The following is a 24,308-nucleotide window of genomic DNA, read 5'->3' as shown; positions in this document are numbered from 1 at the left end:
GTCCTTCAACACCAAGCCCCCTCACCAAGGCAAATCACTATTTATTCTTCCTTCAAGATTCTACGTAAATGTCACATTCTCCGGAAAGTCCTTCCCAGTTCCAGGCTGAGTGTTTCCTTCCATTGTGTCCCCATGGCACTCTACTTATGCCCCTCAGAGCACGCCTGACACAGAACTCTTTCCTTTGCACCTTGGTGGCTCATATGCTCCGTCACTCCTTCCCATCACTTAGCTTTGGGAAAGGGCACTAGAGCATATAGTGCACCCGCCAGCCTCCCTTACCTGAGCTGTTCAGACCAGGAGCAGATGCCTGACCCAAAGGGACCAGTGCACAGGCACCCCAACCACTGTGACACAGCCTTCTACAAAGGGTTCTGCTTTCTGGGAATGGTCTTTGGGGATGGGGACTGAGGTCATGATGCAGATGTGGGGCTGTGAGGTCATGATAGAGCGCTGGGGCTGGTGGCTCTGCTGGACCATGGGCAAGACAAGCAAAGCAGAGAAGCAGCTTGGGAGGGGAGGGGCCAGGCCCACAGGGAGAAGGAAGCAAAGATGGGGAGACGATGTGCTCCTGTGGCCTGCCATGCCTCCTGCCTTCGGTGCCAGAGCCCCGCCCCCTAGGTCTTCTCAATATTGCCTCCCTCCATTTCCTGAACTAGTTTAGTGGGTTTCGGTTCCTTGTAACCAAGAGAGCTTTGGTTAAAAGAAGTTTTACCTCCCACTTGGGACTGTGAGATTCTTGAGGTCAGGAACTTTATCTTACTCTTCCTGCATCAACAGAATGGAGTTCAATGCACAGAAATACATTTGTTGAATGAATGCTGAGCAATCAAATGAATGAGTAGGCCTACTGGTAACGAGCACAGGGCACCACTTGCCTCGCTGGGATCCTGCCCCTCCACACCTTTCTAATACAAAAAGCTCCTTCCCCTTTCATCATCGCAACTCCACTGCTTATGTCCTCCAGCACCTGGAGTCCAGACTCTGACAAGTGGAATATCCCCGAAGTCCTTTTCGCTTTAAAAACACCAGGTCTGGCACATTGTCATCTGAGGAGATGACAGATACACACTGGAGATACCAAGAGGAGACGGCACCTTCACCTCAGCCACACCTGCTCCGGAAGAAACATGGGGAGAAGCAAGCTGTATGCAGAGAGATATAAGTATAGCTTTTATTTTTTTTTAAACCAACCCAACATTTCCACTGGCAACTGGCAACATAGCTTATGACATGAGCACTGTTTCTTTTTAGTTATTTCTTTTTCTTAAAAAATGTGTTTAAAATTAAACAGGTTTTTTAATATTTTTCCCCTTAAAAATGTATTTATGTCAATGCAGAAAGCTTGAAGATCTGTGGGCAGTTTTGTGATCTCGTGTGTGTGTGTGTGTGTGTGTTTAAAGCCAGGTCCTTTCAAAGTTTGCTGGGAGAAGCTCTAGAGGGCAGGGCAATCTCTTTTTCTATAAACTCGGGCTCCGTGGGATTATGGCAACTAAGATTCCTCCTACTGGGACGAGAAGTAGCCCACAGGCTGAAAGGAGAGCTTTGGGAGGTTTTAAACCAAGCAGGACTGTGGGAAACGGCGAGGAATTCCAGTTCCTATCTTGTGAAACGCTTTCAAAGGTGGCCTCGGGGTCTAGGAGAGGTGAAAGGGGCCCCTTGTCTTCTTATAAACCTCTACATTTTCGCATTTCCTCAAGAAATACAGTCAGACCTCTTAGTACGGTGCCTCGGACAGTGAGGGGCGGGGGTGAAACTGACCTTTCTCAGAAGCCCTGGCATTTTAAATATCTTTCCCGTTAAGCATCTCCCTTGTGGGACATCTCGAGTCTCCTGGCTCAGATACAAAGCCAAAGATACTCAAGAAGGTGAACACCCACTTTGTGTCCTCAGCTGCCCTCTGTCATCCCACACCACTCCTATTTTTGTCCCTTTTCTCCCGTTGGGTGGGCCCTCCTGCAGAAGAAAGGACATACAGACATGGACAGCACGAGACAGAATTTGAAAGGCCTGGGCAAGGAAGAGAATGATGACTGCTTCTTTTAAACTTGGACATCAGCAGAGGAAACGCCCCCTGCTCCTGCCACCACCCGGATCTTTGGTGCCCCGCGTAGGTGTGCAAGATCACTTCCACCCAGAGACGAACAGGAGATGGGGGACAGGACCTCGATGGGGCTGAGACACAGCTGTCACCTGCTGAGAGTGGGAGAGCCGGTGTCTGACAATTCATGCCTCTGCCCATCGGCTCAACCCTTGGGTCCCTCCACAGCACCTTTGTCACTAACATCAGAAAGAAAAGACAAAATGAACTAACGACGAGCAAAACCTGACGGGAAAAGGAAAGCAGCCACCATAATGATTCCAATGAAGAGAGAGCCCCAAACCAGCCCCACACGGCTGAGACTTATTTCCATGCCCGCCAGGTGAGTGAGGACAGTGGTGCATGGGATTGGACAGACAGGAGGAACCCTGCCCTGATGATAGTAGAAGCACAGGAGTGATCAGAAGGTGAAAGAGAAGATGGTGAGAGGATCTGACCTTGGCTACCGGTCAGGGACGGGGGTCGGGGGAGATGGGTGGAGGTGGATGTGTTGCTGCTGTTGGTTTGTACTGAATTAAATACTTGGTAGTGTCGGTGTTTCTCCCGTTCTGTCTGGTTGATGAAGACTGCCCTTTCAGATCACCGCCAGGTGGAGGTCGGGTGAAGTCCCTGGGGCTCGGGTCCTGAAGCCGCCTCTCCAGGGCTGCTCACCCCGGGGAGGTCTCTGGGGGGAAGTGCCCTTCTCTCAGGAGAAGTCCTAGGCCTGCCCTGCTGGAGGCCGTGTCTGTGGCTCAGAACCCCTTGATGTAACAGTAGGCCTCCAGCGTGGCAAAGAGTATGTAGAGGAGCCACAGGCTCACAAAGAGCCCCGTCGTGGCCAGCCTGCAGCCCCGGGGGCCGCCCAGCTCCCCGCCCAGGTGGGGCCGCCTGCGGTACAGGAGCACGCTGATGCAGACGAATGCGAAGATGGTGAAGAGGGTGACGAAGAAGGCCAGCGTGCCCGCAGACACGCGGAACTCCTCTCCCTGCATGGCCCAGTAGATGGCGGCCACGGACCAGGCCAGGCCAAGGCCCAGGAAGACGTTGACGGCGTTGCTGCCGGTGACGTTGCCGATGGAGGCGTCTGCGTACATGTCATGCATGGCGGAGGCTTTGCTGGCGAAGGTATCTGGAAAAGGGCAGAGACGGATGGGAGCTGGAGGCAGGCTGAGACGAGGCAGGCCTGCCTTTGCATGTGTCCAAAGGGCAGCTCGGGCCAGCAGGCTGAGCCTGGGAAGCAGAGGCAGCTCTGCGACTAACAAGCCGTGTGGCCTTGGCCAAGTCACGTCCCTTCTCTGAGCTTCCCATTCCTCACCTGTTGGAGTCTGAGAGATTTCTAAGGGCCTTTCTGGTCCTGAGGTTTACCAAGTAGGTTTGCTGTTCCCTTTTGACTATTTTTTTTTTTTTTCAGTAAGAGAAGTTTGTTATCCCATAATACCTCCCTGGGGAACCTTGACATCCTGGGAAGGTGTTCAGAGTAGAGGCCTGACTGTGAGTGTCACCCGGGGCACTTTACTCAGTAACACAGACAGCTTATTGCTCAGTGCCCGTGGGCTACAGCACCACAGGTGCTGGGTTCACGGGGACAGAGGACACACTGGGGAGACGCGATGGGGACGTGCAGGTGAGCCTTCGCAGCTGGTGTCTAGTACAGGGCCCTGGATGTGGGCATGGAGGGTCGGCCCTGGAGGGACTGTTAGGGACTATAGCCACTGTTTTATTTTACAAGGAAGGAAAATAAGGGTCAAGGAATCTACCCAAGGTCAAATGGGAAATCAGCAAGAGATCTGATCCTAAAAGCCTCCCATACCATCACCTTACATCCAAAGAGTTTCAGCCAAAGCCACAGAATTAGCTGAGGAGACCATGGCACAACCTTCTTCAAGCCCCTAACACTGCCAGCTGTTCCCTGGACCAACTGCAAGAACTTGGAAGTGCCCCCCACTCCCCGGCTGCTGTCCTGGCTGGCCTCCTTGCTGCCACTTTTCTCAGAGCACCCAGAGAAGACTTCTTGCCTTTGCGCACCTATGACCTTGCTTTTTGCCTCTGATCCTTGGCAATTTCTTCCCACATCTGTTCCTTTTCCCCCATTTCTGCTCCTTCCTCTCCAATAGTTCTGGTCCCTTGAGACCTGGTGAACAGAGTTCACCAGGCGCATCCTCCACAAAGCCTTCCCTGGATCATCCGTCTAACTGTCTACCACCGGATGCCTCTCCATCATAGCCAGACCTCTGGCATCACCGATGTGTACATAATCCCACTGGTCTGTGCTGTGGTGTGGGGAAGAGGTTCTGCCAGAGTGTGAGCAGATTCACTTACTCTCCAGAGGATCTGTTTCCCTGGTCCCAACGGTTCCCCTGGTCCCGCCAGCAGAGTCCTGTCTGCGGAGACTCAGCCTAACCCTCTTACAGAGGATGCTCTCTCTTCCTGTGGCAACTGCCAGGCCAGCAGGAGTTCAGGGTTCAAGTAAGAAGCCTGAGCGAATGCAGCCCCTGTCTCCCTGCTCATGCCACTTGTCACCCCAGCCCAGCTTACATATATCCCCTTCTTAGAAGCCATTCCTGACCCAGCCTCACCCATCCCCCCCCCCCCCCCCCGTTTATGCTTGCACAGCACCTGTACTTCCTCTTCACAGACTTTATCGAGATGACTTTAATTACAGGAGCTGGGTGTACTCCCTGTCACTAGATTGTAAGTCCATGTGGAGAGGAGAAGCGTGTGTGTCTTGCCTCCCACTATAGTCCCAGCAGCTAGCACAAGGATCTATCAGTCTCAGCAAATATGCAAATATCTGTCTAATGAATGAATAAATGCATGTCTGTTCCTGTCTACCTTTAGGTGTTTGTGAGAAAGCAAAGAGGTTCTAAGCTTCCTTCGCCTGATCCAGTGGAAGACACTTCTTACTCACAGATGTCCTTCTAAGCAGAGGAGGCCAAGAATACCTGTGGGAATTTCTATTGTGACACCTTCAAGCAGGCTAGTCTTTAGCCTCTCAGGGACTGCCAGAGGGAGATGGAAGGAGAACAATCTCCATATCCTTTGAATTACATTGTTTGCGGTCTATTCATATAATGCGGAGGTTACTAAACTGGGTCACTTATGCAGGTAACTTAACCCCTGTGGGCCTCCGTTTCCTCATCTGTCAAATGGGCATAATAGCTGTCCCTATTGAGTAGGATTGTGGTGAGCATTACAGGGACAAAACATGGAAACTGCTTAGTGCCTGACACATCAAGGTGCTCGAGAAATGTTAGTTATCATTAGTGATGTCGTCATTAACCTCTGGTTGACTTCTGTGCACCTGAGCGGCAGAGGGGCTGTTAAGCTCAGATCTGAGCTGGTAAGGAAGATAATGAGGCAAAGGTCACTTGAGCCCAGTGATATCCTCTTTGCAGACCCATGCATCCTGCACTCTCACCTGGCACAGAGGTGCCAAACGCCACGAAAACAACAGCTGTGACCGAGTCCTTGAGGCCGATGGTGCAGCCAAAGTGGGAGGCCAGGTCCCCGATGATGGCCGTGAGCACACCGATGATGAGGATGGAGACGAAGAAGCAGGCCCAGCCACTGCAGTACTCCGTGGGGGGCACGCAGGCAAACAGCACCTTCCAGAAGACCGTCAGGAAGTGCATGACGTAGTCAAAGCAGGACGGCAGCTTCTCCTCGCCGGACTCATCCTCGTCCTCGTCCCCTGCTGGAGGCAAGACAAACAGACCCAGGCGAGGGCGGCGAGGTCAGGTCCCATTCCTGAGAAAGTCGAGTCTCACCCCCATCACGAGCACCGTCGCCGAGGGGAGGCTCCTGGGCAGCCTGCACGGGCCAGGGCGTGGGCACCGGAAAACAGCTGAGAAATGGGGAACGAGCTGGGGTGTCCCACTGGTCAATCTGAATTCAGGGCGCAGAGGAATAAGCAAGAGAGGAAAGGGATTGAGAGCTAGCAGGGGAGGACACGAGGGGGGCAAGGCAGTGGAGGAGAGAGGCGGGTGGAGCGGGCTACACTGGTTGCCTAGGTGAGGAAAAGTGACATCAGCCGTGCGCCCACTCTTCACTGGACACCAGTGGGGCTCCTCTCGGATTTTCCTGACACGGCTGCTGCAATAACCTCGTGGTTCTGGTTGTTAACCATCCCCAGAGGGACAGCTGTCATTCCAGATCATGTGGGCGTACCAGAGAGCCAGCGCCATCCTTCCAACACCCCACGGGACAGAGCGGGCCTGGGCTCCGCGTGACCTTGCCAGGAAACGTGGGCAGACTTGCCCATTCAGCAGCCCGGGAGCAGAGGATATGCTGAGGCACGCTGGCGCCTCGTCAAGGGCGACCTCTGTAATGCTTCGGCACAGCCCATGGAAGCGGGTTTCCAAAGAGCAGGAGTCAGGACACCGGTGTCCCAATTGCAACTCTGCCACGAGAGAATCTGTAACCTGGAGTAAGTCAGCTCTTGTTTCTGAACCTCCATTCCCTTTGAAAAGGGAAGGCGTTAGATGGTGTGGCCTAGATTCCATGTACTATCTCTTTAGGGGCAAAGTAAGGTCACCCGAGGGGGAACTGGGAGCTTCAGAAGCAGGCCAGGTGAAAGTGGGCCAGCGGCCACAGCAGCAGCAGCCCTCTTTCTGGCTGTGCTTTGCAATGGCTCTGGGGCCTTGGGATAGGACCCCATGGGTTGCTATGACAACAAAGTCTCATGAAAGAGAAAAGGTGGTACAAGGAGGCCTCAGTGGTGCTGAGAGGCTATATTGGTGGTGGTGATGAGAGCCTTGGCATCCCATTCCAACAGGCTGGTGGGCCTTTGGGACGCTGGCTGCACTGTGGTCCCCCTGAGGGGACCCTTCAGTAAATGCCAAAGGAAAGAGTTCATCCGGGTTGGAGATGTGCCAGAGAGTGAAAGCAAAGTGTCATAAACTCCAAATCCCCCGTCTCTAGTTCAAAAATTCAGTGGTAAAATTGGAACAAAACTCTGGGTCCATTTTACAAAAACGAGGACCAAATTAATGAGGGGAAGGAATGTTGGAACCAGAATTGATGGAGCTTGTGGTTAGTACTAGACTAAATATCTGTATTTCATACAAGTGGATCTTATCCTCAAGTGAGATACCTTTCTACTGACTTTTCTGAGAAAGGTAGCAAAAGTTCCCTTTTGGGACAAAGAAATTGAGGCCCAGATGGGATAGCTTGTCCCAGTTCGGATGGCAGAACCAGGTCTTGAGCCAGAGATAGCCCTGCTCTTTGAGTTGCCCCATGATTCCTCCCCAACGGAAATGAGCTGGGGTGTCCCACTGGTCAATCTGACCTAGTGAAACAGGCAAGCATCTGGGCTAGAGCTGGAGAGACCGGACACCGAGGTCTTCCCAGAAACTGGCAGGCTGTCGATGTGGCTGTTTTATTATTCTGCTGTTACCTGCTTCTCCAAGCAAGGCCTGTACCCATCCTGAGACCCTCTCACCTGCACTGACGGTGATGGCCTCCATGAATTGGTCCCTCCAGGAATGGGTCCCCACGACCAAGGCCATATTTGTCTTCTTGATCAGTTTGTCCACCGTTTTCTGTCAGGGAGATACAAACTTGGAACCATGAGGTTAGAATGCTCAGAACCATTGAGGAGTCTAGTGTTTCAAGGGAATGAAAGACGCCCTCCATCCCAGGGCGCTCCGCGTGCATTCTGCAAGTTACACATGGAATGGCCTTGCAGGGTAGCTGCTGGGGCAGTCCTTCCAGTTCCCTTTCCTTTGGTTGTGACGGCTGACATTGGATATTTAGAGTAATCCAACAGAGAACAACAGTGATAATATCAATAAACCTTGCTCTGGAGTAGTAAATTTTAGTATCTTTGTTTTAAAAATACAGTTAAGCCATAGCAATGACACATCTAGAAGCTTTAGAGCCCATTTATTCCATATGCTATGTTGTGTGTCCTCACAATATTCCTTGGATACAAAATGGTTAGCACTACAAGTTCACAAATTCAGTGGTAAAACGGGATCAAAACTCTGGGTCGTCTCCCTCCCACCGGTCCATTACTCAATTCAACTTCACTTATGGCCTGACCTTGAACTCATAGGACTCTTCAATGATGACCTCTAGTTTGGGGTGTTTACCCAATACTGGCTTTCCCATTTCTGCTATCCTCTTGGCTTCCTCTTCCTCCACAGTCAGCTTCCTGTCTGTCACCTCTGCAACAAAACAAAACCAGACCAGCTTTAGCACGCTCTCCATTCCCCTAAACATCTAACACTCAAGAGTAGCAGGCCTGGGCAGGGTGCAGAAAACACGTAGCTCTTGGGAATGGGGATTCTGTGTACTTTGGGGTGCCTCTTTCTATAAAGCACTGGACACTCTATGACCATCAGACCATCAAGGCTTCCTTGCAGGCCTGGCATAAGCACCCTTCTTTCCATTTTATGCCTCAGCGAGCAACCTGACCTTCTGAGAAATTCCTCCAAGGGAAGTCAGTCCCTAAGTTATTTGGTGAGATATTGGAGAGATGGGAACTTATCTCTGGATCTTTAACAATTTTGAACTGTTGTGCCTGACTGTTCAGCTACTCCATGTAAGAGTTCTTGGAGGTCAGAGGCACATTTAATCCAAGGGTAATGTCCACTGGTTCATAGTAACATCAGCTTCCGGCACTCTTGGCACTGTCCCCTTTATAAAGGAGAAATCGGGGCTGTTTCCAGGAATATCTACATTTCATACAAATGGATATTATCCTCACAATGAGAAACTTGAAAGATTTTCCCAAAAAACTTCATGATTTTCCAACAGGAAGCAGGCACGTTTCTTTTGGAACACAAATATTTGTTAAAAAAAAAAACCAACACAACAAAAGAGAGATCTTCCTTTACTTTCTCTGAAGGCATTCCTTTGTCCTGCAGCATCTTGAATCATTTACCAGTTGTCCCTCCTCACGTGGAACAGTTAGAATTTTTTTTCCACTTCAGCTGGGGAGTCCATTTTAAGACCCTTTCACCGTGAAGACCTGTGTTCTGGATTGCAGTGAAATAGAGATGGAATCTTTTTATTCCCCTTTAATTAGGTAACTGGTCTTGGCAGCCTGTTTCTTTCAGGGCGTATTTAAACATTCTCCCATCCAAGTCCACATTCTTGCATGCAATTACTTCTTTGGTTCCGTTCCTTAATGGCTTTCGCTCCACACGGTGAGTATCCTAGGGAAATCCTCTGGCCTTTGGATAATCTCAAGGATAAAATGGGTCAGAGGCCAAGAAGATCTTCTCTGCCTTGGGAACTGGTGAGAGGTGGGGAGGGGTCAGACTCAAGCTCTTGAGGCTGCAAGGAAATTCACTGAGCGGACTCTAAGCCAAGGGTCTAAGTTACCGAGCAGAGAGCCCATTTTATGTACGGATTTTCTCAGTTGGCCTGAATGAAGACGGTAAGAGAGTGCCCAGAGAATTCCTGAGCTGGCTGTTTTACCCCAGGCTCTGGCACCAAACACAGAAGGCAATTCCAAAATGCTTGGGAGCTGTCCGTGGTGCTGTCCTAATGTTAGTGCTAGTGGTGGCTTTCGGCAATAATGATTTCTCCAGGTTCTGTGTTCCTCTGTATACTTCTAAGTCAGCAGACACCTTCTAGCAGCCTGGCTTCTTTTAATTCTTTAATTATGAGTCTCTCCTTAGTTAATTCTGAAGGTAATTCTGGGTACATCCAAGGTTCTGGTTATAAAATTAGCAATCCTAGAAGCCAGACTGCAAGCCATTCTGAGAAAAAGCCTTCGGAAAAAGACACAGATTCCTTAAAAGCATGGGTACTCTTTTCCTCTACCTGTGGGTTTTGGCACCACATAACAATGACTATTCTAGCAGCGACAGTATTATTCCACCACCCTCTCCCCAATTCCCCCATGTCATACTTTACATGTGCCACAAGAACTATATACCAATATAATGAGCTCCCCAGTGACATCTAAATGTACCTGTCTAACCCCATGTCTAGCAATCAATCTAGCATTATATCCACCTGGCAGGATATTGATCAACCTACTGACCTGTCCACCCTGTGGTGACAGTCAGTTTTTCCATCTAGCTTTTCTGCAGAAATGTCTTTGACAAATAACCAACCCTCTATCTTTGGATCTCCCTCAGCCACAGATATATATATATATACATATATATATATATATATATATATATATATATATATATATATATTCCATTTAAATCAACTCTTACTTAGTGTCTTGGTTTTATAATAATTCCTCCCTTTTATATTTTTGTAATAATCATTCCTTAAGTTCAAATTAATTTCTGGAGTAATAAATCTCAAACCTAAAAGACCATAGTGATTCTGATCACTGGTTTATGTGACTCTTCAGAATTTCAAGTAAAGAGAATAAATGGCAAGTGATGTTGATATTCAGACTGACTAAATAAACTCTCAAATCTAGAAAAAGGAGGAGGGGGAAGAGAGAGGCAGAGAGGAAGAGGGAGGGAGGGAGAGAGAATAGGATGAAAAACTGAGCAAATATTGGAAGAACACAGAGCTTGCCAGGCCTGACAGGAATAAATTGCCAGGGATGCTCTATAGACATCCTCGGGAAGAAGTGGGGCGATGCCACCCGTGCTCTCACTCCCGGGTCCCTGCACTTGGTGCAGTAGCTCAGAATGAACGTATTTACCCTCCATCTTTCACCACCAGGCATTGTTAGTCATGCTTGCCTGTCCTTTCAGAAAAATTCAAACAAAGATTTAAAATTTCCAGTGAATATAAAGTCTAAGCAAAGGCTCCTAAATTACAGGTTTCGCAGGTTTGGATGGAAAGATCTAGGAAATACTGCAACACCTTCTTTTCCTTTTTAAGCTTCTATTCGTGTCTGTGCAAATATGCTAAAAGGATAAAGAAGCTTAAGTTAAATCATAGTCTCTTTTATGTATGGTTGGTGGGAGGTGGAGGCAAAAGTTAGAACAAGGAAGCCCAAATGCCGTCTCAGGCAAGAGGATGAGTGAAGTGGGAAAGGAACACCCAGTGCTAGACACCCATACCCTGGGAGACTAGTAGAAAATACGGGGTTGGAAATGGTTCTTATCCAATTGGTATGAAGAAGGAACAAGAGGCCAAGGATGCTGGAGACATTGTTTTTTCAGGAACTGAAAACGCAGGGGTTTGCCTACATATTTTGTTTACGGTTCCAAAGAGGCAAATGTCCTCACTATGTACACTTCCCCTTTCTGAAACCCGGGGAGTAGCGAATCGGTGGCTTTGAACACCAATGAATTCTGTAAGATGCTTTGCCTCTTAAAGGACCTGAATTTTTCGTATGTTCAAAGAACTTATAAAATGTAAAATGTCGCCAAGACCGGTTTGGCTCAGTGGATAGAGCGTCGGCCTGCGGACTGAAAGGTCCCAGGTTCGATTCCAGTCAAGGGCATGTACCTGGGTTGCGGGCACATCCCCAGTAGGAGATGTGCAGGAGGCAGCTGATCAATGTTTCTCTCTCATCGATGTTTCTAACTCTCTCTCTCCCTTCCTCTCTGTAAAAAATCAATAAAATATATTTAAAAAATAAATATGTAAAATGTTCTTTCAAAATATATTGAGCCATCTATCTCATAGTGCTCACTTTGCCTGCACCACAAGCTATGGCAGTGATGGCGAACCTATGACACGCGTGTCAGAGGTGACACGCGAACTCATTTTTTTTGGTTGATTTTTCTTTGTTAAATGGCATTTAAATATATAAAATAAATATCAAAAATATAAGTCTTTGTTTTACTATGGTTGCAAATATAAAAAAAATTCTATATGTGACACAGCACCAGAGTTAAGTTAGGGTTTTTCAAAATGCTGACACGCCGAGCTCAAAAGGTTCGCCATCACTGAGCTATGGTGTCACTGGATGAGATGGACACGCTTTCCTCTCTGCTCACAGTTAGCTGTTTACCATTGGACCCCACTGATCCAAGCACACTGTCCAAGTAGGTGTATGTCCTACGACAGGCTCGAGATTCTGCATGACAATCCCTCTAAAAGACAATCTCTGAAACTTCTATTTCCAGCCGGACAACTATCCCCACCCTCCGTTATATCTTAATTCTCCTTGCTATTCACAGCACATTCGACTTCAAGTATCGGTGACAAATAAATCAAAGTTCTAGCAACTTAAACCTCAGCTGTGCTAACATGAAAGATGTCCAGGATCAGTAAAATTCCAGATTCTTAAAAAATTGCTTTTCATGGTCTCACAGCAGTTCCTGATTCTTTTTCCCTGGATTGCTCAAGATCAAAGTATTTTCTTTCAAATGCCATCATGATCCTATTGGGAGATTCAGCTCTAACTTCTCATCTCCTCTCTTGCCTCACAGTCTGAGATGACAGATAAATGAAGACTTGGGAGAAGCTGATGATCCACCCATCCCTTCCTGGTCCCAGAAAGGACCAGCCTATGCCTTTGCCCACGAACACCAACAGGAACGGTGCTCAAGACATTGTCTATTTCCTTTCAATTACTTCAAGTGAGGAAATAAATTTCGTGGCTTTTGGGAGAACTTGTCAGGTTAACTTGAGCTTATAGTTCCTGTTAAGTAAACCACAGGACATTAGTCTTAACCTGAATAACGGCATTGGCAAGAAGTAGAAAGGAGAGGGAGGCAAGGCACCTCTTACCTGGAGACAACAGGAGCGCTGTTTGCAAATGGATACCAGAGAAGGGGAGAAAGAAAAGGAAAGAGCATTAAGGTCCCATCTTGAAAGTGTCCCCAGGCTTTGTGGTTGCAGCAGCAGAAAAGGCAGTGAGCTCAGTAGGTGAGAGCTCTGCAGCCACATGCGAAAGGCAGCACTTGGAGCATGCGCAGCAGCAGCAGCAGCAGCAGCAGGAGCAGCAGCAGCAAGAGGTGGGAGCCGCTGGAGAGACTGCTGAGCACCAGGGCCCTGCAGTTATGACAGGTTTACCCACACCTTCTCGGCAGCTCTGAGGGTCAAGGGATAGAGGAGTGAGGATGGGGGACCAAGTGGGTGAAGTAGAAACATGGTTGGCCATTCGTGATCTCCTAAGGAATCAGGTTATCACATCCATTCTGGAAAGGAGTGAGAATCCAGCATGCCAGAGTAGCTGGCTCATCTGTGGAGAATATGACTCTGGGGCTTGAATAGGAGCTCAGGGCATTGAGTAATGTTGTACTACAGTGGAACCGTGCCCCATTTTGTCTTCTATCCCTAACCTCATAATTAGATCATGCTCAGCCTCCCAGTGTTCCTAACATTTCCACGGCCACAGATGGCTTCATAGCTACTGTGTTTACCAGAACTTTGAGTTCCCCTGAAAGAAAGACCTGTAGAACTTTTTCCTTGAGTGTGTGTGTTTTTAAAATAGATGTAGCCTGGAAGTCAGGGCTGTGCACTCCTACCATTTTTGGATTGCCTGTGCCTGGTGGTCACTGCAACTAGTAGTTGTTCAATAAAGGTTTGCTATTTGCTAAATGCTTTTGCAATTATATTTTTCATAAATCCTGTGGTGCTACATCTCTGGATGGTGGCCTTCGTGTTCCAAAGTTCTCTAGAAATACAACTCAGACCTGTGACCCATCATCCCATAGTCACAGTCCCTGAATACACATGTGGATCCAGGATATTTATGGTATAAATTCAGGGAGAACATCAATTGACTTTTTCTGGTTTCTCCCATATGGAATTCCAAGGGGGTAATGGATCAATGGATCTCCTTACTACAATGAGATGATAGATGATAGATAGATGGATAGATAGATAGATAGATAGATAGATCATTCTGCTCTTTTTATAAATCTGCATGAAAGAGCCCCTCCTGGGCCCCATTTCCAGTGGAGACCAGAGACCCAAGCAACCCAGTAGGTCAGACAAGGAGCAACTCTTATTAAAGGTCCCTGCTGCCCTCTTTTTCAGTCTGACACGCCTCCCAACACCAGGATCATCCCTAGCACAGCCAGATGGCTTGCAGTCAGCTGCAATTCCATCATTCTCTGCTCATTCTCAACATGAATCTGAGACCTTCCACCTAGCAGTTAAAGATGGGTCAGTGAGTTCCATCTCATCCAGCTTTGAGTGACACAATACCCTCCGGGCGTTTTTCCTGCTGCTGCTGCTGAGAGATGCTGAAGCTAAACCTTCACCTACATTGATTCCTGGGGTGAGGTGAGCGTCCTCTATCCCCCTGCTCAGCTACCCCAGGGGCAAGCAGGAAACAAGACAGCTTTGCGAGCAACTGGAAGCATCTGGGCAGCTTGTCGCAGGAAGCCCATGAGTGTGTTAAGAGGAGGCACAAACAGGCCCCATTTTGTGGGGGAAAGTGCTTTCCCTTCCCAATTGAGACTTCCCATGTCCAGGCCCAGGCCCAGGCCCAACACCCTTGACTGTGCTACTCACCATTGCTCTCAGAAGTCCACTCTAGACCCCAATACTTACTCTACTCCAGGGCAATGGTGTTTCCTAGTCATCCTCCCTTTTCTCCTCCCCCAGCTTGTCCAAAACTTTTAATCTCACCTCTGGTTTGTTTGCCAAGAATACAATCTCCTATTTCAAATCCAGTCCTTTACTTTTCTTTTTTGAGAATGCAATTGCCATTTTGACCATGCAGAGACTATGCTATTCTGAATGCCTAAGACTCTCCCAGTCAGCAGTGATAATGAAGAGCAATCTCCACTGTACTATTTCTCACTCCAACAACAGCAGGGAATTCTAGAAATCAGGATAGATTTTCATTTGATTCCGAGTCTAGATATTCAAGCTTTATGACCTTTCACCTTATGGTCTGATGCCAAAATATGGAAAGAACTGAAGAAACCAAAAATTAACCCCATACTAGTAGACAACAGAACAGGAGGCTAGGAAAGGGACATCTTTCCTATTGGCACCTTTCATCTTGGCATCTTGGTCATTGGGAAGAACTGGGGCATATCACACAGATGACTTGATGAAATCTTTGTCTTCTTACCTATGCCCTCCTCCAGGACTAGGCTCCACCAGGGATTTACGGACATCTCCTTGGACAGAGAATCTAGTGCGGCACAAAGGGGTCCTCAAATGTAGAGAATCCACAGGTGTCTGTGTTTGACCAAGGTTTATCTTAGGTCACTGTCTGTCCTGCTGCTGGTAGGAATTTATTGGGGAGGCAGAAAAGAAGAGCCTCTTTACTGGTGGAATAAAGTCATGGACAGACTTCTAACCTATTTGTCTTGTCCGGAGCCCCTGCCTTCTTTCCAGCTACCCCGGAAAGATATGGTCCTTTTGCTGCTTTCATCCTAAGTTCTTGGGACTTGAAAACTGATGAAGCTAGTGACTGCTGCATCCAGCCAATCATGAGAATGTGGAGTAAATGCACAAGGGAGGTGGGAATGAGGTAGGGCAGGTGTTGAGGCAATTTCTGAGAATATTCTCAGTTGCAGAAATTGGAGGATTGGCAGGAATACAATGTGGGAAGCAATGGAGCCAGAGATTTTTTTCATTCTTTCTTCCAGCGCTCTTTGGCAGTCAGGCTCATGGCAGCATCTTATTGAGTGGCCAAGGAGAGAATGAGTAATAGACGATGGAGAGGGCTTCTGCTTCTAGAACACCAGGTATGTCCAAACCAGTGTGGGCACAGAAGTGGTCCAGTCTGCAGAGTGAGTCCACAGGAGATAATGAGAACTGATCAAGCTTATGGGTCTGAGAAGAAGACCTGTCAGTGAAATATAGTTCTTTGGAAGTATAGCTGCCAAATCACTTAGATCTGTCCTTGCAAATATGAAGTAATTGCAGAATCATCACACCTTCTGACAAACAGGTGGGTCTGTTTAATCTTCCACAAGACTCCCAGCAGCATATGTCTCTTGGAGGGGAGTGAGAATGTCCTCCTCTTGGTATTTCCCAAGGGCACCCTTACCCATTCCTGTACATATTCCTCCAACACTTTCAAAGTAGTGGCTTCCAATCATTTTCTTCAAGGGAAGAAATCTTTCCTTACCTCTACCTTGGCTGCAACATAACCAATCCCTTAGAAATGGAACCCTGGCAGGTATTCTAAGAGGCAGCGTGTCCAGAAGTAAGGAGATGAGGCCACTTCTCTGGTGTGGGATCCGGGTTATCTTGGGAGCTGCGTAATATGCTCATTTGCAGGTATGAAGCAAAGTCAGCCTTCTGTGAACCATTCAACACCCATTTCTTTTCTTTTTTATTTTTTTCAACACCCGTTTCTTAAGGATCAGCATCAGCTACACCATTTAGAGTCCCTTCTCCAATTGGAAAAGTCAATACTCTAGGCCTGCCCATTATCAGTCCTTCTCCAGGGCTAAGGAGACTTTCTTCCCTTTGCAGACTCTCAATTTTCTGCTTTAAGGATTGCCTTATCCTAAAGTAGCCTGAATCAAGTACCCCACCTTGGACTAGGAACAGAGGTAGAATGGGATGGGGTGGGATGCCAAGGGGGGAAGAATAGCTCAGGATTGCAGATTACATGACAACCTCAGAAGCCAGCTCTCTCTCAAAGAGTTCTCAGAAGCTGTGACCTCTGACAAATGGCATACCTTTTCATGCCACTGTCTACCCAACTGTGAAATAGCCAGATAAAACACTTACCTCCATGAAGGGCAGAGGGGCCTATGGGACACTCTGCAAATGAATAACCTGCCAAGCATTCAACGGAGGTTGGGGAACGCAGCAGAAAACGGTCAAAGCATCATTGCAACATGGGCCCCAGCCCCCCATCAGCCCCTCCCCCATTCAATCCAGGCTAGAGAGTGAGGGGTGGGAGGGGAAGAAGGCAGGGAAGGGGCACCAGCATGCATTGCATCACATTCCTTTCTTTTTCTTCTCCTCCCCACCCACCAAGGAATCCCCTCATTTACAGGTTATTGTGTGCGTGTGTGTGTGTGTGGGGGGGGGGGGTGCTGCAGGGGAGAGTGCAGAGGACAGTGATAATCAGATAATTGGAGCACAAGGCGGAAGTAACTCATGAAGGTAATGAGGAGCCGAGGCTGCAGTGCTGCCCAAAAGGTGGGAAAGGAGGACTTGGAAGTAAGCTAAGGCTGAGAAGGCAGAGATGATACCGAAACAGGGTGAGAGCGAGAATACAGGAGGGAAAAGAATAAAAAAAAAGTATGTTGGTCAAAAGGAGGAAGGAGGAAAAGGGACCAAAAACAGGGAGAAAAAATATAGTTGCTTTTTTTGTTGTTGCTTTTCAGTTTGTTTTAAAAAATTTTCTTTTTGTTGTCTTATTTATTTTTTTTAAAGAATCTCACACCTGATATTCCACGTTCCATCCTTTTCGGTTCACCAAGGGCAATGAAGAAATTCTCTTGCCTTTCGTATTCCTCCTCATCTACTATTTTAACCCTTACGGTTTTCCTGTAGGGACAACAAGAGAGAGAGTGTGTGTCGAATGGGTCAGCAAATTGGTTGGTCACTTGGAGCACAGCCTTTAAAATCATCCCCCATCATTCTTGGCACATGCAGCCCAGTCCCGCCATGGTGGCTTTGACAAGACTAAGGTGGATTGTATTGTTCTGATAGTTTAAAAAATGGTCTTAGCTTTTTTTGTCTTCTTGGTCATAACTGTCCTTATGGATGAGAGGGAAAGGGAGCCAGGAGGCAAAGAAAAGAGGGCAAAGGGATGAAAGGGATCCAGAAGGACAGCAAGGGAGTGGTAAGGGAGAAGGGGTTGATGGTGGGGAGGAGTCATTTCAGATCCTGCTGATGGTTAGTAGGAAGTGAGTTGGGCAGCACATTCCACTGGGTGTCACATGGTAACAGTGGCATTTCTTTAGGCAGCAGGTAAACTACTGGGTATGACCCAGTAGCCTTCTACTACAGGAAATATGTCAACAGAACTAGCTAGGAATTTATTTCCATTCCTTGTGTATATACCCACTTCTTATGTGAGCTTCATAAAGAAAATTTTATTAGGAAAGTATAAGGAAGGGAAATGAGAGAGAGAGAGAGAGAGAGAGAGAGAGAGAGAGAGAGAGAGAGAGAGAGAGAAAGCATGGAGGGTGAAATCCTATGATCTCATTCTTTATCTCACAGGGCTTCCATGGTGGAAACTAACATAAGATGTTTTAATGCTATCTGATATAGGACTCCTTTACTATTACACCTGATGCGTTCTTGGGAAAGCGTGAAGAACGTGATGTAAATCATCACATTTTAAATCCCAAGGATCCAAGGGACAAGGTGATGGGGGCTTCTGTTCATTTCTGGGCATCTCAACAAAACACTGTGTCTTCTAAAAACAAATCATCAGAGAATCAACGTTTTCTTGAAAATAGCTCCCCCCTGAAGGCTGGCATGAGACTGGCACAGGCCCATCATCATGGAGTTGCTGTGTGGGCTCGGATCTCCCTGTGTGGCTCCTCCATGGAACCGGGTGGACCTCAACAGTGAGCCATGATTTTTTTTTTCTCTCTCTCTGGACTTAAATGCTTTCTAAAGGGCAAAGAAGTGCTAATAAACAATAGCCTAAAATGTCTAATCAGAGCCTCTGAGGTTCCTCCTCCATTTTAAAGGCAGGCTCGTCTTTGCTTTGTATGAAAAGGTAGGCTGATCTGAGCTGGTTTGTTAGGCACAGGACTTGCTGGTGTGTGTGTGTGTGTGTGTGTGTGTGTGTTTTGTGAGTACACTTTTTGGTCACCTTTCTAGCACTTTTTTGGACACCTTGCTTATAGTGGAAAAGACAAAACTCACTGATCATCAAGAAGCATTTTCTGGGAACTTCTCCCTAGGCCCCAGACCCTGGGCTGTCTACGAGATGTGAGTCCAGCCTGTTGTCCCACTGCAGGGACTCGGCTGTGTGATGGGAGCGGGCTGCTGTGTGACCATGGGCATGGCCTGAAGGAATATGACTGACAGTTCTGCCAGGGAAGGTGTAGTGCTGAAAATACCGGCAGCTCCCCCACCACAGTGTTATCTATCCAGAAGAGGATTTTCCAGCTTCCCTCTTAGAGGCCTGGAGTGTATGGGTCATTTAAGTTGGAGACAAAAGCTCCATCCACTCTGAGAAGTCCTTTGACTTCTTGGTGAAGCTTCCACTCAGGTCAGAATCCTCTTCCCCACTCTTGTAACTCTCTGCCTCTTTATCTAGATGCTCCTCATAGGGACAGCAGAGAACTGCAAATAGGTCTTTGACCTAGACCTGGAACTCAAACCTGTGCTTTCAGCTCTGTCAAGGTCAGGGAGAGAAACACACCTTGAGAGCAGGGAATATAACAGATAAGATAGCTCCCAAGGCCTGCACTGGGGAATGGGAAGAACCACAAACAGAATCTAAATCTAAATACAGTGATTCTCAATGCCCAGGGACTATAAGCTCAGCCCTGAGAATAGCGGCCCCATGAAAATTCGTGCTGAGAACCTTGGCGAATTTCCAAGGGCTGCTGTCCTGCCTGGCGCTGTGCTATCTGGTCTTTTTCTTTCCTGTATATTATGCCATTTAGGAGAATTAGGGAGCTTCATACACATACTCTCAGGGCTGTCTCTCTCTCTCTCTCTCTCTCTCTCTCTCTCTCTCTCTCTCTCTCTGTTTTTCCCAATATCCATTTACCCATCTTACAAAAATTACCACTGGCTCTTGAGCATCCCTCTTACAGATACCATGTGACAGGCTGGCAGATGTTAGCACACAGCTGGAAGCAAAGAGAGAAGAGGGAGAGAGGAAAAGAGAGAACAAGAAAGGAAACAAGGGAAAGGGAACCAGAGAGGTAGAAGAAAGGGGAAGAGGAGACAAACAGATTGGAGAAAGAAAGAAAGAAAGAAAGAAAGAAAGAAAGAAAGAAAGAAAGAAAGAAAGAAAGAAAGAAAGGAAGGAAGGAAGGAAGGAAGGAAGGAAGGAAGGAAGGAAGGAAGGAAGGAAGAAAGAAAGAAAGAAAGAAAGAAAGAAAGAAAGAAAGAAAGAAAGAAAGAAAGAAAGAAAGAAAGGAGAGAAGAATGTTAATGTTAGTGTGGAGGACAGGGTACTACACCTTTCTGAAAACTCATATCCACCATGCGGGGGCCCATCATCTCAATGAAGTAATTCTTGTTTTTCTCATATGCCTCACCATCAATTAGCTTGATGGGAATTGTTTTGCTGTGGATGGAAAAATAAGTATCATAAGCAAGGAGTAGAGGGGGAGGGGGGCAAGCCAGCCAGGAGGAGAAACAGGAAGAGAAGGAAACAGTGAAAAAGTCCAGAAAGGTCTAAGTTTGCCCCAACACCACAGGGGCATGAAGGACAGGGGCTGCCCCAGTCCCCTCCCTGCCTCACCGGGCCCCTCCTGGGCTTCATGTGGCTTCATGACATGACCAGATGTGAAGACTGGAAAGAGCACAGGCTTTACAGTCAAAGGTTCTGGGTTCTGGTCCTGGATTTGCTATGTGACCTTGGACAAATACTTTAATTGGGATACAGCAGGTTGAATAATGCTTACACCATCCCAGGGCAGTTCAAGAGCCATGAAATACTACACATATAATGGCTCAGGCATTTAGGTCCTCCCATAATGCATGCTGCCTTATCCAGCTGATGTTGCTCTGAAAGCTTTATTTTATAGTAAAGGGGGCGGGGGGAGTTGGCCGGTGGGAGTCTTGACTGAAAATAGCAGGACTTCTCCCTTTCTCTGGGCAGTGACTGTCACAGGGAGCCCAGGAGGCTCCATTCGGCTTGAGTTGCACATTCTGGGACTCCACAATGGGCCTCAGAAGCTAGCAAGGCTCTCTCTCTCCAAATGAGCTTTGCAGCCCCAGGGAAACATGGACCAGGTCACATTAACTCCAGCATCCTCTGAATTGTGATGAGTTTATAAACCCTACGGTGATATTGTGACTAGCACAATTATATTGGTTTTTATATTAAAAGGTGTTACTTTGCTAATTTAAACATTGAAAAATATAAACCAATTTTAGTCACCCTGTTTTGCATTTCTTTCTTTTCTTTTCTTTTTCTTTTCTATATTACTAGGAGCTTTAAAAAACGAACCTAGGCCAGGCCTCTTCCAACCTTTGCTTAATGATGGGGATATTTCAGGACTGGACCTGAGTCAAGATGTTTAGGCCGGGCCCAGGGGGTGTGAGATATTGCTGGATGGGGCAGGTGTGGAGCTGAGTCTCCCTCGGCCGTAGGAAGGATGGGATCACGCAGAAACCCTGTCAGCTGCCTGTGGGCGTGCCCCCGTTCAGACTCAGAGACCTGGCCTTTGTTGAGGAGACTGAGGCCTTCAGATCCTCCTGTTATTTGTTGTTATAAAGTAGGAATATTTTCACATTCTGACTTGGGACAACCGCTCTGCTCCTCCGAGCTTTTTCAAATCACCCTTAGAGCTGGGTGTCTACAGAGCTTCCTTTGTCCACACTGTCAATCCCATAGAAGCGATGTGGGTTCATTGCTCCTGGAGTGGATGTAGCAGCAGTTGCTAATTCACCCTGGCCCCAGTGCCCAGTGCTTCAAAAACAAAGACTCTATCCCCTCCTTACTTGCCGCACCCATCCCAGTCACAGACACACCTGGCTAGCCACCATAGGAAGATGAATGTTCAGCTCCAAAAGGCCACAACACTTTGCCCTTCCTTCCTTCCTCCAGAGCATGGCATTGGTAGTGGAGACTGACGCCTGGGGTCTCATCCAGCCCCCACCTCTCATTAGCTGGTGACATCAGGCAACTTGCCCAAGCTTTCCAAGTCTCATTTGTAAAGTGGAATACTAGTACCTACCTCATAGTGTTCTTAAATGAGGTCATGCATGGGAAGTGCTTGACAGGGTGCATGTTTCCCTAGTAAGTGTTTAATAAATAGCGACCATGGTTACTAAGAGCCACATGACCTTGTTGGTGGTTTGAGAGTAATAAATAAGGGGATCTTATCATGTCCAGGCATTAAGTAACAAAATAAGGGGAAATCAATAAATAGAACTGGTGACCCAAGATATGGTACAGGCTGGAAATAGAAGTCAGGTTAAGAAAGAAGTGGCTGAAGCAGGATGCTAGATCCCAAAATGGGTTGAGGGACTTGGAACGTGAAGGGTGGTAGGATGGGGAGCAACTCTCATAATCTCCCAAAATCTGGTCCCATGCCCTTGTCTGCAACAAGCTCTGGGCTAGACAGATCACATGTCATAAAACATAGCCTGACTTGTGCTTCCTGTGACTTTTAGTGAGCAGAAAAACAGAATACGAGAAGCCACCCACAACTTAGTTGAAGATAGGGAAATGAGGACAGACATCAGGTAGTGGCAAGAGGAATTTGGGTTAGCTAGCTGGAACCACTCGTTGGAGGGTGTCATGCGTGGAGGAGGCAGGTGTGAGATACCGTCACTGAGATCATCCTTGGGGAAGGCACCACATCTGTTTGAACATAAGGTGTCACCTTGCCTGAAGCCCAGAGAAATCCCTTGCAGCTCTTGAAAACTGAGAAAGTTCTCAGTTCTGCTCAAGCCACAAATGAGGCCCAAGAACATTTAAATTCCATCGGAGTCACCAGCCAGGTCTTGAGTTCTCTTTCCAAACTTATTCTTCCCCATTTCCATCAATGGCACCATCATCTATCAAATTGCTCAAGCCCCAAACCTAGAATCACCCTTAATTCCTTCCTTTCCCTCTTTCCTCCACCCCCCGCCCCCCTATTCCTTCCTCCAACCCTAATTTATTAATTTGCCACCATCTTTCCCTTCACTATCAAGACCTGGATCAAAACAACATTACTTCTCCCTTGAACTTTGCAATAGACTCCTAAGAGATTTTTCTGCTCCTCTCTTTGCCCTCTACTTGTAAATCCTTCCCTGCATAACAACCAAGATTAACTATTTAAAATGCAATCCAGGCCCACATTGGATAGATATAAAATCCTTTGTGACCTATAGGATCTTGTATGATACAGGTGCTGTTGACCTCTCTGACTTCATTCATAACATTCTCCCCTTGGTCTTTCTGTTCCTTAAATCAAGACATTTCCCACTTAGGGCAGCACCGTTGCTGTTCTCCGTGTCTGGGTCTATGCATATCTTCAACCTTTGAGTCTCCATGTATACATCACCTCCTTGGAGAGCCTTCCATGGCCACATTCTCTCCTTGGATTTTTTTCCTCCCCACCATCTCCACCTCTCCACCATGGGTCACTTTCCACCTCTGCTCATTCCCTCCAGTGCACTAATCACAGCCTGAAGTTAGCTGGTTAGTTTATAAACTTACTTGTTTATAGTCTGTCTGTCCACACTAGACTGTGAGTGCCATGAGGAAGGGAAACTTATCTCAAATTTGCCTCTGTAATCCTAGTACCTGGCATAGAGGAGGCTCTCCCTCAACAATGAATTGCTGAGTGACTAATCGTGAATTTCTAACACACTTGAGGCTTCATGAAATCAATCTACATTGCCTTTTTGTAGTAAAAATATAACTCATTAGGGACAAAAAAAATGAAAGCTATTTTGATAGAATGCCTAAGGATTCTCAGTGAAACAAAGAGGCCAGAATCCCAATGCCACTGAACTATACTCTTAGTTTGTTAGCCTGCTAATTGGTTCCGTGTATGGGAGAGGTCTCCAACAGCAGGCCAGGATCTAACTCATGGGTTTAGGCTAGGGCTTTTGGACCCTAAGCCTCTCCTATTCCCAATGCCTCCTTCCGTCCCAGTGGCACTTACTAAATGGTCATGGGGTCAGCTTATCCAGAGCAGCTGCTCCTTGAGGCAGGCATGCTTTCCAAGGCTCCAGGGACTGCCCCCGCCTCCGCTCTGAGCCTTCTGCTGCAGGGGGTGTGAACGCATGCAGCATTCCCAGCTAAGACCTGGCTGTGCTGCTAGGGAGATGCTCCCAGGAGATCTCCCACCAACAGCCCAGAAGGGATTAGAAAACACATTGCTGAGCTGCCTGGCTGGCCCCTCAGAAGATTCCTTTGCACTGAAGACACCCAATTCCAAATCAGGCCTCTCTGGTGCTCAGGGTACTACGAAGAGAAAAGGCTGCTCTTCAACCACTGAGTTCCTCTCAGGTGAAAGGGGGAGGGAGCTGTATTTACTTGTTGAATGGATGAATGACTACTACAAGGATGTAAGCTAATACATGCATTTACATTATATTCAGCACCATGAGAACTTCCTTATTTCATGCCTATTTAAACTGTGAAACATATCCATTATTACTTCCCCTTTAAAAAGATGAGACAGCCTGGCTGGCATGGCTCAGTGGTTGCGTGTCGACCTATGAACCAGGAGGTCATGGTTTGATTCCCAGCCCAAGTTTTGAGCTCAATCCCCAGTGTGGGGCATGCAGGAGGCAGCTGATCGATGATTCTCTCTCATTATCGATGTTTCTA

At 47.5% G+C, this 24,308-nt stretch overlaps 1 protein-coding gene across 7 annotated transcripts in view; it reads right to left on the bottom strand.

Moving 5' to 3' along the window:
* Window positions 1-1,150: 1,150 nt before the first annotated feature.
* Window positions 1,151-24,308, bottom strand: part of SLC8A3 (solute carrier family 8 member A3) — a 127,514-nt gene continuing 104,356 nt past the window's right edge. For 2 of the 7 annotated variants that reach the window (XM_059691956.1, XM_059691951.1), the window contains 6 exons: window positions 19,990-20,096; window positions 12,692-12,709; window positions 8,123-8,247; window positions 7,521-7,620; window positions 5,499-5,774; window positions 1,151-3,209 (listed from right to left, as the gene is read on the bottom strand). In XM_059691956.1, coding sequence (XP_059547939.1) covers window positions 2,833-3,209; window positions 5,499-5,774; window positions 7,521-7,620; window positions 8,123-8,247; window positions 12,692-12,709; window positions 19,990-20,096 — 1,003 coding nt within the window. In that variant the 3' untranslated portion in view covers window positions 1,151-2,832. Of the gene's footprint in view, window positions 3,210-5,498; window positions 5,775-7,520; window positions 7,621-8,122; window positions 8,248-12,691; window positions 12,710-17,276; window positions 17,381-19,989; window positions 20,097-24,308 lie in introns of all 7 variants that reach the window. The other 5 variants (XM_059691966.1, XM_059691968.1, XM_059691961.1 and 2 more) reach the window with 5 other exon arrangements.

This window comes from Myotis daubentonii, chromosome 1 (assembly GCF_963259705.1).
Source record: "Myotis daubentonii chromosome 1, mMyoDau2.1, whole genome shotgun sequence".
NCBI lineage: Eukaryota > Metazoa > Chordata > Mammalia > Chiroptera > Vespertilionidae > Myotis > Myotis daubentonii.
This window is presented reverse-complemented; position numbering and strand designations above follow the sequence as displayed.